Source organism: Myxocyprinus asiaticus, chromosome 18 (genome assembly GCF_019703515.2).
Source record: "Myxocyprinus asiaticus isolate MX2 ecotype Aquarium Trade chromosome 18, UBuf_Myxa_2, whole genome shotgun sequence".
Classification (NCBI taxonomy): domain Eukaryota; kingdom Metazoa; phylum Chordata; class Actinopteri; order Cypriniformes; family Catostomidae; genus Myxocyprinus; species Myxocyprinus asiaticus.
Window position 1 is genome coordinate 13,022,651 of NC_059361.1, and position 18,832 is coordinate 13,041,482.

Below are 18,832 nucleotides of genomic sequence, written 5' to 3' on the forward strand. Positions count from 1 at the left end.
CCTTTGAGTAGGGCTGCACAATTAATCGTATTTTAATCGCGATCACAATTTCTGCCTCTCATGATTAATTAAGCATAATCGTCTGCGATATTAGTGGGCTATTTCTCGGTTTCGACCACGCACTGACATATGGAGCCGCAGATGTTTATGAGTATGTTTCATATATCGCTTTGATTGATGTAAGGCTTGCATCAGAAAGTTGGAACATGCTGCCTTCGGAGACTTTGTGGAGGTAGGATGAAAATCTGGTGCCTTTCAAACTGTTCTGAGACCAGTCATTCAACAACTCTGTCTGTTCAGCTATTAACTGATAATGCAGCAAGTCAGCTGAAGACAGCGGTTTTAGAGTGGTTCTGTGCTCAATAGCCATGAATTCCATCTCATGCTCTCATTATACACAGAAAAGCTGTGCTCGGAATTTGGTTCGGTTCGTGCGCATCACTAACGTGTTTTCACCGCTTTAAAAAGTGCTCCAGATTTACCTCGTTGCACATTTGCGTAATTTCAGGTATGTTTGGCCATTACAAGTGTCTAAACAATCTAAAGTAAACCCATGGCACCAGGGTTTTGTGGGTTGAGGAGGAGCCTGCCAAAACTGTTATCAACAGAAACAACACACACACTTCCTTCAGAAATATATTACTACTGTTTATTGCAATAATAATAATAATAATAAAAGTAAATAAAGTGTGAAAACCCTTAAATTGGAAGTAAAGCATGGGCAAAACATGACTTAATTTTGGTCAAAAAGAATAATTTACCTCTTTGTAGTTTTAGCACCTTGTTCAACATGAAAGCTGCTGTATAATGTAATTTTATTTTCTATTTAAGAAAAAAATATCAAAGCTGTGGCAACAGTATTTTTTGTTCAAATCGTGCAACAGAATAATCGTGATTAATAATTGTGATTAAAATTCCAGCAAAATAATCGCGATTATAAATGTAACTATTATCGTGAATCCCTACCTTTGACGGTGTGTTTTGTTCCAAACCCTGTACAATTTTCTTTCTTCTGTGAAACACAAAAGGATTTGTTAGGCAGAATGTTAGCCTCAGTCACCATTCACTTTCACTGCATCTTTTTTTTCAAACAATAACTGAGGTTACATTTGTTTTTCAGTCCTTCTACTTTTCTGCTCCATGCAAGAACCAAAGTCATATGTGTTTATAACAGCATGAGGATGAGTAAAGGAGATAGAAGTATAATTTTGGGTTCAGTTGAGTATATGTTGTCTGTCTTCTTATTTTTTTCTTTTGTATACTTTTTCTATTTGTCTGTAATCACAAATCTCAGCTGAAAATGTAAGATGCTCAATGGTTTTCCCCCTTGAATTGTGACTAATATATAAAAATAAAAAAAAGTTTCCCAAGCAAAGTCTATAAATGAACTGTGTGAAGACAAAAAAATACCCTGTTGTGAAGCCCTGACAACATCTAAAGGCTGGATTACACTACACAACTTTAACACAGATTTTAGCGCCGATTCTCAGTCAGACCTATTCCATCTAGTTGAAGGATATGCAACAATATACATACTGGTTAAAAGTTAAGCAGATAACAGATTTCAAAGGAAGAGCTCAAAAAAGTACCACCTCAACATCATGTCACATACCATCTCCATACCACAAGTCCATTACCTCGCAATGGCCTATCAATACATTTATAAAAGCTTTAAAATGATATATGGAGTGCCTTTAAGATCTTGAGTGAATTGCTAATCATTTGGTTATGTAATATTTACAGTACATGCTCTTTCATAGCCAGCAACTTATAGACTGATGCAGTCAGGCCCTGACTTTCAAAAGGGTACCAGAGTGGAAAAGGAGTTATAAGCCTTGTGTTAGACTAAGAGTGAAACTCGCACCATATGGAGGAAAACAAGCAAATAAATAATTCAATTACATTTATTTACACAACGGAGTGACTATTTGCACTAGGTGAAAATTGAAGAAAAACTGTGCCTCTAGTTTCACTGCAGTGGTGTAGGGTAAAACGAAAGTGTGGATGTGCTTTTTTCATGTGGACGACCCCGGTTTGATTCCACCTTTTGTTGACTCCACTCTTAATATTACCTTTAATACTTCCAAAAAAAAATAAAATGAATATAAAGGTTGATTTCCTCACAGTGATGTTTAGGGTGTTGAGAGAAAGGTTTGATCTGGGTAAAATTAACCATGGTTTTACTATAGTAATTTTGTAGTAACCATGTACTTAGCGGAAGCCATAGTTTTAATGCAATGGACCATGGTGTTACTACAGTAATATAGTGTTAATATACTGTAGTAACAATGTTTAATTTTGTGGTTACTATGATTTTACTACAAACTATCAGGGTGATACTGTGTAATAAAACCACGTTTCAATTTTGTAAGGGAAGGTTATGGTTAGGTTTAGGAGTAGGGTTTGGTGTAGTGTTTGTGGCCACGTACTCACTACAAAGATTCTATCGATGGCAGCTACAAAATGTTGTCGGATGATAATATATCTGTGGTGGATAATCTCTTTGCTCAAAAACAGCAAACACAAAATGGGTTCAACTGATGGCATTCATGTTTCACAGGCGCAAGACGCTGCAACATTTCTATGGTTATCACTTGTCAATCATTGCAATTGCGGGAGTCACTCCTGTACTGTGCGTACACACGTGAAATTAAAATTTAAGGGATTCACTCCTCCATTTAAATGTTGTTGTCACTCCCGAAACTTTGCAGTGTGTACATGGCCTAAATAAACACAATAAACACACTGCAGTGATGCCCTTATATTGTATGTTAATTAGGGGTGCAAATAATATCTGCCACTATTTGCACCAGGATGCAAATAGCATCTAAAACTATTTGCAATTAGTACAAAGAAGATGCTTTTTGTTGCTATACTTAGATTAAATAGTATATATTGCTATGTGCACTTAGTCTCTGTCTTCAACCCTTTAAGCTTGGATGGGCCCGTGAGAAAAAAAATAATCGTCAAAATATTAATAACTACAGTCTTGACGTCCACAAAATAGGTATCGTTTGAAAGCTTAGAAGCTTTACTTTCTGATGCATGCAGGCATTCTGACCAAAACTGAAAAAGTGCTTTGAAATTTGCAGACAAATCAGAAGTTTTCTGTTTTAATAATTTATTAAAAACAGTTGCACTGTACATACTGTATTATTGCAATCAGTAAAAACATCAAACTAATCAAATAGCCATGTGTCATATGTTGTTGGAAAGCTCTCAAAGAGTATAATACAACCAGCCAATTTGTTTCACTCACAGACATAAATATAGCAAGTAATAGCTAAGCATATGTCTTTGGCAATTATGTTGGTGTTGCTTATATGCCGGGTTTTTTCCCTTATAACTTCACGAAGAATAAACTGAAAATAAAATATCACATACCATTACTTAGAGGGGATGATTATTTTTCAAACAAACCCACACACAAGGTAATCAGATGCATAGATCATTAGATAAGCCACACAAAGCACAATTTTACATATGGCCATCAGGAGATGGCGCCAAGTAAATGACACAGACTCATTGAGTCAAAAGCACTCATTCTGTGAAATCTCATTACAAAAATCATGTCTACATGCTATGCAAATCTTTAGTCATTGTTATGTTTGCATGTGTAATTAGTTCTTATGTACAATTATTATGTTTTATTTGTTTGGCGAGGCTTTTGGACATGGAGACGTTTTTTTTACACTTTTTTTACACTATGATAAATTATTTTGTTCTTTTGTAAACTTTTGATTGCTTTGTCATATCAACACAAAACTTTTCTCAGATATAGTTGACATGATTGCGAACAAAAAGTTTTTCGAAGCCACCTTATTTACACCCAGAGATATATAATGTCAAAAAAGTAAATTTTTGGATTAATTTTTTGCGTGATCTTTCAGCAGTATCTTACATTGTAAAAAAAAAATGCGTAAAATTTACGGTAAATTACCAGCAGCTGTGGTTGCCAGAGATTTAACGTGAAAAATACGGTAACCACGTTTCAGGCTTTACGGGATGTAATTTTGGTGCTTGTATATTTTACGAAGCATTACTGCTTATTTTATTAACCCTCTGGGCGCCAGCGCGTCTTGCTGGATTTTTTCCGCATAACAGCGGAAAAAACGTAAAATACTCCGTCATTTTTGGACATACAGATAAGTGTAAGACATCATTAGAGACTATAAAGGGTCTACCTTTATTTGTGTACACTCACAATAACAACAAAACCTTGTGCTTTTGTAAAATAAAGAAAATAAACAGGGTGCGCTTTCAGCCATCTTTGTCTCCGCGAGCATCTTTCTGAAACACGTCACAAAAATGAACTGAAACTCCATGAATATTTATCACACAAACATGAAACATATGTCTAAAGAAAGCTTAATCTGTAATCTGTATGAAACAAAGCGTTGTACAGTTTCTCCTGGCTCAGCTAATTATCGCTAATGTGATCACACCCACCAGCAGATCGCGCTGTTCATACGGTAATGTGCTGAGGCGATCAATGCAAATGGTAAACGCCCCCAACAATGCCTTAAAAAACATCAAATTCATCATCAGATTCATTCACTTTCCTGCGCGTTTGGAAGATGGCACGCTACACAGGTGAGGAAGCTCTACAGATGGTCCTAGATAGTGACGAAGAGTTCACATTTTTCTCAGAAGAAGAGCGGGACTCCGACGATGAATGTTTACATTTTGATGAGCAATTTGATCCAGCCAAGGATACAATTTCGGATGAGTAAGTCTTTACTTACATTAGTTAACATGCTTTTTTATATAGACATGTACATATTTTACTAGTTGGACTTTTTCCAGACTTGCCAGCCAGTATTCAGAGTATTGACATTTGAAATATGTCCTAATAGGCAAGTTTTAGTTACATTTAAATGTTGTTTCAGCTAAAGCAGGTATTTAAATTGTATGCTGTATGATATAAATATGATATGTAATATGATATAAAAATAATATGAATATTTAGATTATATTTTAACTAGTGTTTATGCTGCCTCATTATCATCAATGACGCTTGTGCTTGCAAATATCTGTTCGGGTGTAAATGTGTAAAACGTGCTGTAAATATGCCCATATTAGAAAATCAGCATATTAGAATGATTTCTGAAGGATCATGTGACACTGAAGACTGCAGTAATGATGCTGAAAATGAAGCTTTGATCACAGGAACAAATAGCATTTTACAATATATTCAAATAGAACAGTTATTTAAAATTGTAAAAATATTTCACAATGTCACTGTTTTTGCTGTATTTTGAATCAAATAAATGGAGCCTTGGTGAGCAGAAGAGACTTCTTTTAAAAACATTAAAAAATCTTACAGATCTATAAAGTTTTAAACAGTTGTGTAGGTCTAAAGTAAAGTCTTTATGTAAAGAAAATGTATAGTCAGACTACTTCTTTTAACTTAAACTTTATTTTGTGAATAAGCTACAAACATTCATTCTCTCTCAGGGGAGGGGTCCTCAGGTGTGAATCACATCAATATTCATGATCATCCACGCCTCCTCGCATAGGGCCTTTCTAACACTAAAAGTGTCTTACAAAAGTTAAATGACTATATTATTTTGTATGAATGAGTGATCAGGTTGGTTTCACATCATTACTCAAGGCTACAAGATCCAGTTCTCAAAAGTCTTGTGAACAAATGTTTAGTATGTGTTATATGGCCTTATTTCAGTGACTTACAATTTTTGTTTTTTTCAAAAACCACGCATAAATGTTATTTTCTCAAAAATACAAACATGTACATACATCTTGCTCACATATTACTGTAACCCCGTTTGTGCTGAATACAGTGTTATCAGACTTTAGCCATTAATATGTTTTTAAGCAACTGAAAAAAGCACAAATGTCAAGGCATGTCAAAACTTCTCCAGGGCCCAAAACACCCTCAGACCCCAGAGGGTTAAATGATAAACTTGATACAGTAATCTTCTGAAACTGTAAAAATCTGCTTTTCACTTCATAATGTATTGTTAATCACCGTAGTAATTACAGAAGGGCACGTGATGACATGAAGTCCATCAATAGTGGCCTTTCCAGGAGCAACAACCAATAAACATGTAGAGACAAAGCTCAGTGTCACTCACACAAACACTAAACACCATCAGGGTAACACATGTGAAATTAAAATAATGCAATAAACATGAACTAAACTACATCAAATATAACACAGAACACCCCAAAGTACATAACTGATATTAAAAATAAGAGGAAACATTACTATTCCCATAAAATATAATGAAATGTAATGGGTCACGCAGGGAATTCTGGGAATGCCCGATTGTAATTTTAACAATAATTTACTGTACAATTACATGTATTTTATTTTTAAATATACTTTTTACTGTATATTTCAAGGGAACTACCCGTTAACCAATTAACGTTTTTACTGCAGCATTTTTACAGTCTTTTACTGTTAAAATTACATATTTTTTTTACAGTGTGCATTACAAATGTAGATATTTAAATAAAATACATAAAAATTACAATTACTAATATATATATATATATATATATATATATATATATATATATACAGGTGCATCTCAATAAATTAGAATGTCGTGGAAAAGTTCATTTATTTCAGTAATTCAACTCAAATTGTGTAACTTGTGTATTAAATAAATTCAGTGCACACAGACTGAAGTAGTTTAAGTCTTTGGTTCTTTTAATTGTGATGATTTTGGCTCACATTTAACAAAAACCCACCAATTCACTATCTCAGAAAATTAGAATACATCATAAGACCAATAAAAAAAAAAACATTTTTAGTGAATTGTTGGCCTTCTGGAAAGTATGTTCATTTACCGTATATGTACTCAATACTTGGTAGGGGCTCCTTATGCTTTAATTACTGCCTCAATTCGGCGTGGCATGGAGGTGATCAGTTTGTGGCACTGCTGAGGTGGTATGGAAGCCCAGGTTTCTTTGACAGTGGCCTTCAGCTCATCTGCATTTTTTGGTCTCTTGTTTCTCATTTTCCTCTTGACAATAACCCATAGATCCTCTATGGGGTTCAGGTCTGGTGAGTTTGCTGGCCAGTCAAGCACACCAACACCATGGTCATTTAAACAACTTTTGGTGCTTTTGGCAGTGTGGGCAGGTGCCAAATCCTGCTGGAAAATGAAATCAGCATCTTTAAAAAGCTGGTCAGCAGAAGGAAGCATGAAGTGCTCCAAAATTTCTTGGTAAATGGGTGCAGTGACTTTGGTTTTCAAAAAACACAATGGACCAACACCAGCAGATGACATTGCACCCCAAATCATCACAGACTGTGGAAACTTAACACTGGACTTCAAGCAACTTGGGCTATGAGCTTCTCCACCCTTCCTCCAGACTCTAGGACCTTGGTTTCCAAATGAAATACAAAACTTGCTCTCATCTGAAAAGAGGACTTTGGACCACTGGGCAACAGTCCAGTTCTTCTTCTCCTTAGCCCAGGTAAGACGCCTCTGATGTTGTCTGTGGTTCAGGAGTGGCTTAACAAGAGGAATACGACAACTGTAGCCAAATTCCTTGACACGTCTGTGTGTGGTGGCTCTTGATGCCTTGACCCCAGCCTCAGTCCATTCCTTGTGAAGTTCACCCAAATTCTTGAATCGATTTTGCTTGACAATCCTCATAAGGCTGCGGTTCTCTCGGTTGGTTGTGCATCTTTTTCTTCCACACTTTTTCCTTCCACTCAACTTTCTGTTAACATGCTTGGATACAGCACTCTGTGAACAGCCAGCTTCTTTGGCAATGAATGTTTGTGGCTTACCCTCCTTGTGAAGGGTGTCAGTGATTGTCTTCTGGACAACTGTCAGATCAGCAGTCTTCCCCATGATTGTGTAGCCTAGTGAACCAAACTGAGAGACCATTTTGAAGGCTCAGGAAACCTTTGCAGGTGTTTTGAGTTGATTAGCTGATTGACATGTCACCATATTCTAATTTTTTGAGATAGTGAATTGGTGGGTTTTTGTTAAATGTGAGCCAAAATCATCATAATTAAAAGAACCAAAGACTTAAACTACTTCAGTCTGTGTGCATTGAATTTATTTAATACACAAGTTTCACAATTTGAGTTGAATTACTGAAATAAATGAACTTTTCCACGACATTCTAATTTATTGAGATGCACCTGTATATATACACACACACACACACAGAGAGGTTATCTGAGTTACCGAAGACTTTGTCAGTTCGAACCAGTCTGGCCATTCTCTGGAGACCTCTCTCATCAATGACGCAAATGAAAAAAAGTGTGCGCCCACTCTAAATGGACTCTCAATATTGCATCAACAACTGGCAAGAACGCATTAAATTCCAACAGATGGAAATCTAAAGTATTTAACCCTTCTGCGACCTTCGGGACATTTTTGTCCTTTTCATTTTTGTTTTTTCAATAATTTTGTCTGTGTTAATGCCAACGGCATAGATTTTGCCAAAGGTGTGTATTTTGGGGGGAATTTTGATATTTCAACCTCAGTTCCTAAAATACATCTATAATACACTGTGTACGCACTCAGGGCCTTCAGGACAAAAATGTCCCCATTGAAACCCATTAAAACTACAATATTTGATCCCAGTGCCATTAAAGCATAAAATCATGAATTCTATTATATTATACTTTCATTCCAGAGCCCTGACTTCAAAATTATAATTTTTAATATTTTCCACCAAATGGCGCCATTTTCATGTTTGGCCTATGGAGCAAATACATCCTTTTTTCCTATATTCTGTTTGCTGTAGCACTGCAGGCCAACTGAATAAATGATGCAGCTAAAATTTTTGTTTTTTACTAGTGCCCGACCGATAATATCGGTCGACCGATATAGCGGCAAGAACACGTTAAAAAATTCCAACGGATGGAAATCTAAAAGTATTTAATGTAACACTAAAGCTTAAGAGAGAATAGAGGTCTGTGTAGTATTGCCATGGTCACTTCTTGAAAAGGTTCCGATATCAATGCGGTAATGTTAGTTTCATATTTGACATTATTTTGACATTCGCGACAATACCCATTAAACTCTCCATGCCTATCACATTTTCAAGCCAAACCAACTTGGACATGCATGAATAGGTTTTCTTTGCCTAGCACAAAGCTGAATTTAAAAAAAAAGATTTTTTTTTCATATCAATTTTATTAGCCCTATAAATCAATTAAACAATTTAACCATTTGATATTATGATATCACAACAAAGATGAAATGTTCTTAAAAATATCCCTTTCATGACACAAGGTTCTGTTTGTGGAATTTACATTCTATATGCTTTATATAACTGTATAAAAAGTACTGAACATTTACTCCCAAAAACAAGTCTTGTGCTATATGAAGAATAATATTCTGAGTGTTTTACAGTTAGTTTCATGTCTCTAGGTCACACGGATAATTGATTTTAATAGATTTATAGGGATACAAATATCTGTATAAAAAGTACTGAACATTTACTCCCAAAAACAAGTCTTGTGCTATATGAAGAATAATATTCTGAGTGTTTTACAGTTAGTTTCATGTCTCTAGGTCACACGGATAATTGATTTTAATAGATTTATAGGGATACAAATATCTGTATAAAAAGTACTGAACATCTACTCCCAAAAACAAGTCTTGTGCTATATGAAGAATAATATTCTGAGTGTTTTACAGTTAGTTGCATGTCTCTAGGTCACACGGATAATTGATTATAATAGATTTATAGGGATACAAATATCTGTATAAAAAGTACTGAACATCTACTCCCAAAAACAAGTCTTGTGCTATATGAAGAATAATATTCTGAGTGTTTTACAGTTAGTTTCATGTCTCTAGGTCACACGGTCATTGATTTTAATAGATTTATAGGGATACAAATATTGTATAAAAAGTACTGAACATTTACTCCCAAAAACAAGTCTTGTGCTATATGAAGAATAATATTCTGAGTGTTTTACAGTTAGTTTCATGTCTCTAGGTCACACGGATAATTGATTTTAATAGATTTATAGGGATACAAATATCTGTATAAAAAGTACTGAACATCTACTCCCAAAAACAAGTCTTGTGCTATATGAAGAATAATATTCTGAGTGTTTTACAGTTAGTTGCATGTCTCTAGGTCACACGGATAATTGATTATAATAGATTTATAGGGATACAAATATCTGTATAAAAAGTACTGAACATTTACTCCCAAAAACAAGTCTTGTGCTATATGAAGAATAATATTCTGAGTGTTTTACAGTTAGTTTCATGTCTCTAGGTCACACGGTCATTGATTTTAATAGATTAATAGGGATACAAATATCTGTATAAAAAGTACTGAACATTTACTCCCAAAAACAAGTCTTGTGCTATATGAAGAATAATATTCTGAGTGTTTTACAGTTAGTTTCATGTCTCTAGGTCACACGGTCATTGATTTTAATAGATTTATAGGGATACAAATATCTGTATAAAAAGTACTGAACATTTACTCCCAAAAACAAGTCTTGTGCTATATGAAGAATAATATTCTGAGTGTTTTACAGTTAGTTTCATGTCTCTAGGTCACACGGATAATTCATTTTAATAGATTTATAGGGATACAAATATCTGTATAAAAAGTACTGAACATTTACTCCCCAAAATAAGTCTTGTGCTATATGAAGAATAATATTCTGAGTGTTTTACAGTTAGTTTCATGTCTCTAGGTCACACGGTCATTGAGTTTAATGGAATTAGAATATTACAAACATTTACGCTACTATATTTATTTGAAAACATATAGAATGTAAATTACACAAACAGAGCCTTGTATCACGAAAGGGAATATTTTTTGTTATGTCATAATATAAAATGGTTAAATTGTTTAATTGATTTATAGGGCTAATAAACTTGATATGAAAACAAAAAAAATCTTTTAAAATTCAGCTTTGTGCTAGGCAAAGAAAACCTATTCATGCATGTTCAAGTTAGTTTGGCTTGATAATGTGATTTGCACGGAGAGTTTAATGGTATTGTCACGAATGTCAAATATAAAATTAACTTTACCGCACTTCCGATATCGCTGACAGAAATGTAGGGAAGCGAAAACTTGAGTTGTCCACTGCACAAAAAAAAAAAAAAAGTGTTATCATCGTGGAAATCAGACACCATTGTGGTTACATTATTTTTTACAAAACCTCGTAAGCTGCCAACACAGATGGCATGTTTTGAGCATCGTTGGCGCATTTGCAGTCAACAGATTTGAGCATGTGTCTAGGTAAGGCTTCGAGACACAGCCCATGTCATCTGCCCACCAGCTAAACTTCTTGAAAACATGAGGCAGAGAGCAACTTACCATGATGCACTTTTCTAGATATCCTTAAAAAATATATATAGTCCATAATGTGATTGCAGATAGTCCGTTTAGTACCCCCTCTCCCCCCAGATCAAGATGGGGTTTACAGTCACATCATATTAGCCGCTGCGCGAGCAAAGTTGCAATAATAAAGTGTTACGGTCTCCAACGTCTTTTCTCCCGAAACTGGAGGCGCCGTTACACGACTTCTCTAATTTTACTGTCTCTGAAACGCTTTTTGAAAAGCCTGTAGTGAAAACAATCGATTCCTTTTCTATAAATAGCATTAGTATTTTTCGGTCGTTCTGGTTTCGAGGGTCTTCATGTCGGACCACATCACCGTGTACTGCACAGTGCGCGAAACCTTTAAAAGGGGTGTCATCCTGCGCATGCGCACATGTGAAAGTCTGTTTTTGAGGTTTATAAATTAGAAACATTATATAATATTGAAAATAAACCAAAAGTGCATTTTTAAGAAAGAGTATGACGTAAATTGAAGTGTAAATAACTGCACTATTTTGGTCACTATTAAAATGCAACAAATGTGTGGCATTGGCCATGTTGTTAAATGATGCCCAAATTTGTGGGATCCATGCCATACCAAAAGGCTAATAAGAAATTCCGTCATGTGCATTATTTTAAATTTAACTTTGTACTCAAATTGTTACACTGATAATACAATACGCAATGTTGTGTTAACTAGGGTGACCATATTGTGGATTTAAAAAAAAAAGGGGGGGGGGGGGGAGAATAATAGGGTTCAAAACAGTGTTACTATGAATGCAAACTTTAATACAGTGAAAAAGACACTCTATTAGCATAACATAAATATATATAAATAAATACAAATTCCCAACATTCTTTTGAATGTCCATGTACTAAAATAAAATGTTTTATGCCATGAGTGTACCTTCATTTACTATTACTATTATTTTGAATGGCCATGGAAAATAAAGCAATGTGATAACAATTTTACCTGGTCACAAAAAGTAGTCCGTTAATTCACCTGATGAACTTTAACCTTTTGCTGACCCTTTATGCTTTGCAGAGCTGATGAGTGCTTCTAAATCACTTGCACCTTTATTAGCAACTGACACATAAGTGCCAGTTTTACATGTCATACATTCTGCTTCCCACGGATCTCAACCTGGACGAAAGCATTGGAATTTTTTGTGCAAATCTTCTGTAAACTTGCACTTTCGTTTGGGCATTGTTTCCACTCAGCTGTCATTTACTGCTACTGTCAAGCAACTGTTTGATGCCGAACACAACAGCGCTTCACGCGTTCGCGGAGAGATTGACAGGCAGGAATTTGGCCAATAGTTGCTGCAAGCCTCTTATAATCGACCAATTGGTGTGCAAGAAGGCGGGACTTACAAAGAGGGGTTAAGCAATGCAAAGATGCGCGCACACACAATGAAGTATTAGACCAGATGCACATCATAATGCAACTAAAGCCGAATCCCGGACATTTTTGCAAATTTAGAAATCACAGTCGGACGCTTTTTTTTTTTTTTTTCCGAAAAAGAGGACATGTCCGGGAAAAAGAGGACGTATGGTCACCCTATGTTAACCCTTAAACGCATACCTCGGGACTTTATTGACCTGGGACCTCATTCCACCACCTGTACCGCATCCATTTTTTGGAGCCCACCCCTCATTAGTATTCTTTAATCGTTCTCTTAAAAAATTAGTGTAACACTAAGAAATGCCAAAATTGTAACAACAACAAAAAATGTAATAAATAAAAAAACTATATATATATATATATATTGGCTTAAGTACCAGAAGGGTATAGAGTAATTAGAGACCCTAGTATATAGTATGTATATATATATATGTATGTATGTATATATATGTATGTATGTATATATATGTATGTATATATATGTATGTATATATATGTATGTATATATATATATGTATATATATGTATATGTATATATATGTATATGTGTATATGTATATGTGTATATGTATATATGTGTATATATATGTGTATATATATGTGTATATATATGTATATATATGTATATATATATATATATATATATGTGTATATATATATATATATATATATATATATATATATATATATATATATATATATATATATATATATATATTTATTTATTTTTGCACTTCCATAAATTATATTTTTATAATTATTTCATATCTATATAACTTTGCTATCACAGGATATCTATTTATTTGTTTATTACAAGAGAAAAGTATTATTTTAACACAAATAAAGACTACATCACGTCCATTTTCTGTGCAACAATCGTGATTTATCAGTATTCCATATGCGCGTTCACATACATTTTATAAATACTATTTGTAACTCATGGTGGCACTGTTGTTTCAGTGATTACCTTGATTTACATTTGACATTGCTATTTGATTAGGAAAGGAAGTAAATGGAAGTCAACTATAGCAAGTGTTACACATGAACAGTATGATATGACTATTGTCATTTGGGTGTACTACTGAAATTATGTAAGTTGTGCATCTAAATAGACTCAATAAGTGCCTTATTGAAAATTAAAAAAAAAAACACGTGTACTGTGTGCCTTGTGTGTAGATTATGTGTATCTTATGTGTTCAATATGTGTTTGACAGACAGTTGCGTCTCATCAAATTTCAGTGTGAAAATAATGAATCCTGTTCTAGATTTGTCCTGATATGTTGCATAATCTTCATTATCTTGATATATGAAAAATAAAACATCAAAATATTTCAAAATATATTTTATTCCATTCTTTTCTAATTGACTTCTAATTTTGAAACTTTTATCCTATCTGGGCATTTTGTAGATCCATTTGTGATAGATATGTGCCGGGTCTCTAAAGACCCGAAAATGTAAGAGTGTTTGACTAAAATTTCCATGCATTTAATGATTAAATTAGAAAAATGCAAAATAGATGCAGACTTCTGAACATTATTGTATTTAGCATAAGGTCAAGAAAGTTAACAGCTTGTTTTCATGATATTTAAAAAGTATAGGCCTACTACTTTTTGTGTTTAGTTTATTTTTTTCCCAAAACTAATGTTTTTTTATTTTATTTTATTATTATTTTTTTTTTAAGTCAATTATAATACATCAAGTATTCCTTTGCTGTCTTAATGTCCCTAGTTATTTGTATAGTTCTTTGATACCTGTTGTTCTGAGCTACTGCTTCCTGACCAGGTTGTTCTTGTAAATTTAAATGTGTTTTCAAATATGTTAACTTATATTATCTGAAGCTTGATTGGACACACAAATAAATGAGTAAATCAGTGAGTTAACTTTCAGCAGTGCTGTTTACACATACACTCAGTGATGCAATCGATTGCACAGAGAACACATTTCAAAGCAGCTAACATCCACTTATTTAAGGCTTATCATGGGTAAAAAGGTGCAGTGTATTGCTTTGCATACAAAGGGTAAAATAATGTATCGTAATGTCGAGGACAGCTCTGGTAACAATACAGTGAAAGAGTTTCAGAGCTGAAGATGGTTTGCATGGTACTGCAGGGCTACAACGTCATAATGTAAAAACATTAGTGGAAACATAAAAGTAATTTTTCTTGTTTCAAAACTAGCAAGTATCAATTTAGGGAACAGCAACTTTAAAAACTGATGACAAGAGATGAAGGAAAGGTAGGAGACTACTTTAGATAGAATGAATTGTCTCTTGAGGGTTTAAGATGAGCATTCAGGCAACATTTCAGTGATTTAACACCACAATTTTGTTAAACAATAATTCTAGCCTGTTTGTATTGCACTGCAGAAAATACAAGCTACTCCCAATTTAAGTCCTGATTTAGGCTACTAATCTTTTTTTTTTTTTTTTTCAGCAACTGCTGTATAACTGTCTCACACTGAAGGCACATATATTTAACAAACACTAAATACAATATTACGTCACAAAAAAGTACAGGCAAATATACAAAGGGTTGAATGCCCAAATGTCAATCATTCAGGCATGCGAGAGCATTGCACAGTATAATTAGATGAGACCTACCGTGTTTATTCAAAAGCATCACTCTCCTCAGTGCTCTTCTTTCACAACTGAGTGGGAATACCAGCCTAACCTTCAAACCCTACAGATTGATCTGAAGTGGTCTTTAGATGATACTGACTTCTTAAGTTAATCATTTAAATTGTTACTGCCATTTCAAAAAGGATAAGTCTACATTGAGGGGTTTGTTTAAATCTTTAAATTTTCATGCCTTGACTTTTGGAACTACTTTTGCAAAAAATCTATAGCAAAACTCACTTGTGCACTTGTAAATACTGATGCGAGAGAGCAAGACCAGTGTTCAGCGGGGGAGGGGCAATGAGTCCCATGATGCTTTGTGGGCGATATGGGTGGAACTTCTCGTTAAGTAAGGAATAATTGATGACGGACCATTGAATTGTTTAAAAATAATGCACACCCGAGGTTGTAATGCGGTCACGACACGCAGCAGAGTGACTGTTGCACCTTGGGTGTGCATAATTTTTTAAACAATTCAACGGGCCGGAGTTAATTATTCCACTTATACCACAGTTACCACACCTTAAGACATCGTTCAAGGTTTTATCTCAGACATTTTCTGCTTTTCGTCCCTAAAATGCTCTTGTGAGTGGAACTACTTTCTTCTGCCACGGATTCAGCATTTTACTTTAATACATCTCAAGCCTTCATTGCTAATTTGAAAACGTCACATTAGAACTAGCAATGGAGGATTGCGCTGCTTTACTCGAGGACTTACTGAAGTAATAAAGTAGTGCGTTTGTGCATGTGTGTGTGAGTTATTTGTTTGAGGGATCCAAAGAGAGAAACTCAGAAAATGAGAGAGATCACTTCTGGGATTACCTTTTTTGTTGCAGCTCTCGTCAGAAGTAACATCGCTTCAAAATCGCCAAGATGTGTCATAACACATCTTGTTATAAACCTTAACAACAATTTGTTCATCACCACTGAGATGCGGGAGTGCGCAGACATGACATGTTTTTCTCTCACGAGTATGTTTGGGCCTTAAGTGTGTGCGCGTTACGCATATAATGTGTGTGTGTCCATGAGTGTGTGTGTGAGAGGGGGAGCTCGAGGGTTTTTCTGACAGATATTTCAGATAATATATAAAATGTTGTATTGATCAGATGTGTTGTGTTCATTTACTTATATATATATTAAAGAATACTCAAAGTCTTAATGAACATCTTGACTTTTGTTTAATCAGCCACATGCCGTGTTTCCTGCTACAGTGTCCTCTTGCTGTCTTCTTCTATGTCACTTTTATACTTAACATAGGGGCATCATTTCAACACTGATTTCTAGAGGTACAAATTGGTACTTACAATAATGTCTTATTACATCCCCCTTTTTCTTTAAGTGAATAAAACAACTCAAGTAATAACATTACATAAGCAATACAGAATTACATAAAGGATAATCAAAACTTTACCAACATTTTGACAATCAATTAGCCCATGTTTTTACATTGAATCATATTTAAACTTGAATATCACAAAGAATTATTCACCATTCTGATGTGTTTACCATACTGATATATCAGAAACACATTTCTTTGACTCAAAGATTTAGTCTGTCAGGTTTCTTTACTATACGACTAGATCTTCTCAACACAGGCAAATTAGAATGTTCATCAGATTTTTGTGAAAGATCAATTTCAGAATGTCCTTCAGATTTTTGTGAAAGATCAAGTTCAGAATGTTCATCTTGCTCAGAAAAAGGCTCAGCAGTCTTTAACAAACTGTGCCGATTCCTTCTGAACACTTGACCATTTTCTGTCTTTACCTTGTACGATCTTGAATTGATTTCATCCAACACGGTTGCTTTTCTGCTCCATGTATTTCCATCATGATCTCTTACCACATCTTGCTGAAAAAGAGGCAGTAATTCTTTAGCTGTTTTGTCGTAGTAGAGCTTTTGCTTACATTTCAACCATTCTCTTTTTCATGTGATTCTCTTGATGGTCTTGACATTTAAAAGAGAGTGAAGTGTAGTCCGTAACTTATGACCCATTAACAACTCAGCTGGAGATGCTCCACATTCCAACGGAGAAGCTCTGTAACTCAACAAAGCTAGATACAAATCTGCATTATCATCTACAGCTTTCTTAAGATGATGTTTGAGAATTTGAACTCCTTTTTCTGCTTTACCATTTGACTGGGGATACAATGGATTGGATGTTACATGTTGAAATTCATACTGTACCGCAAATTCCTGGAACTCTTTGCAGCTGTAACATGGACCATTGTCACTGACTACTGTCCTCGGAATCCCATGTCTGGCAAAGATAGATTTCATGTGAGTTATTACATTACTTGCTGTTGTGCTTGTGAGTAGAGACATCTAAGGATAGTTGGAATAATAGTCCATCACCAACAAATAAACTTTCCCATTACAGTGAAGAAGATCTGTGCAAAACTTTTCCCAAGGTTCTGATGTTTTGTCAACAACGATCATGGGCTCTTTAACTTGTTTGTTCTGGAATTTGAAACAAGTAGCACATTTGCTTACCATTCTCTGAATATCACCGTTGATGCCAGGCCAGTACACAGCTTCTCTGGCCCTCCTTTTACATTTTTCAACTCCCAGATGTCCTTCATGTATCCTTTTGAGTATGTCTGGATGCATTGATTCTGGAATCACAATTCTGTTATTCCTCAGCAACATTCCATTTACCAAAGACAAGTCTGATCTCAAATGATAGTATTGTGATTGTGAACCTTTTTTCCAGCCTTGCTGCATATTCGTGATCACATCTTTCAGCACCATATCCTTTTTAGTCTCATCTGCAATCTGTTCTGATTTATGATCAGACACTGGTAGAGATGTAACAATCATGTTCACATGCAAAAGTACATCTTCCTCTGTTGAATTATGCACAGTTTTAACAGGCGCACGAATCAGAGCATCTGCTAAAATCAGATATTTACCAGGTGTGTAGATCATTTCAAAATCATAGCGCTGCAGTTTCATCATAAGACGCTGACAGTTTGTCTCTGAGAAACACAAGCTATGTGTTTTAAGTTGTTGTTGTGAATCCTCTCCAACACTTTTCTCTATCTGTCATTATGTTACTCTAAAGTGGAGCCCCAGATTATTATATTGTCAATGTACACACGTACACCTGCTAGTCCTTCAGTCACATTCTCCATAGCCCTATGAAAAACCTCAGCAGCTGAAATAATTCCGAAAGGTAGTCTGAGAAAACAATACCTTCAAAAAGGTGTATTGAAGGTGCAGAGTTTTGCGCTCTCTTCATCAAGCTTGATCTGCCAAAATCCTTGTGACGTGTCTAATTTAGTGAAATACTTTGCATTTGCCATGTCACTTAAAATTTCTTCACGCTTGGGAATTTGGTAGTGTTCTCGTTTTATGTTTTCATTTAAGTCTTTTGGATCCATGCAAAGTCTAATCTTACCAGTTTTTTTCTTTACGTAGACCATCGAGTTGACCCAGTCCGTTGGTTCCTCGACTTTGCGGATGATGCCCAACGCTGTCATTCTGTCCAGCTCCTTCTTTAGCTGGTCGTGTATAGATACAGG

The 18,832-nt window shown here is 34.9% G+C and overlaps 1 protein-coding gene and 1 long non-coding RNA gene across 6 annotated transcripts in view; both read right to left on the bottom strand.

Moving 5' to 3' along the window:
• Window positions 1-11,665, bottom strand: part of st3gal4 (ST3 beta-galactoside alpha-2,3-sialyltransferase 4) — a 77,517-nt gene extending 65,852 nt beyond the window's left edge. For 2 of the 5 annotated variants that reach the window (XM_051724033.1, XM_051724035.1), the window contains exons 1-2: window positions 11,290-11,665; window positions 967-1,012 (exon numbers count right to left, since the gene is read on the bottom strand). In XM_051724033.1, coding sequence (XP_051579993.1) covers window positions 967-1,012; window positions 11,290-11,292 — 49 coding nt within the window. In that variant the 5' untranslated portion in view covers window positions 11,293-11,665. The remainder of the gene's footprint in view (window positions 1-966; window positions 1,013-11,289) is intronic. The other 3 variants (XM_051724034.1, XM_051724036.1, XM_051724045.1) reach the window with 2 other exon arrangements.
• Window positions 11,666-16,508: 4,843 nt separating this feature from the next.
• LOC127456224 (uncharacterized) lies at window positions 16,509-18,832 on the bottom strand. The gene is made up of 3 exons (XR_007899805.1): window positions 18,709-18,832; window positions 17,802-17,937; window positions 16,509-17,568 (listed from the first exon to the last, which is right to left on the bottom strand). It is a non-coding gene; the product is annotated as an uncharacterized LOC127456224 (long non-coding RNA).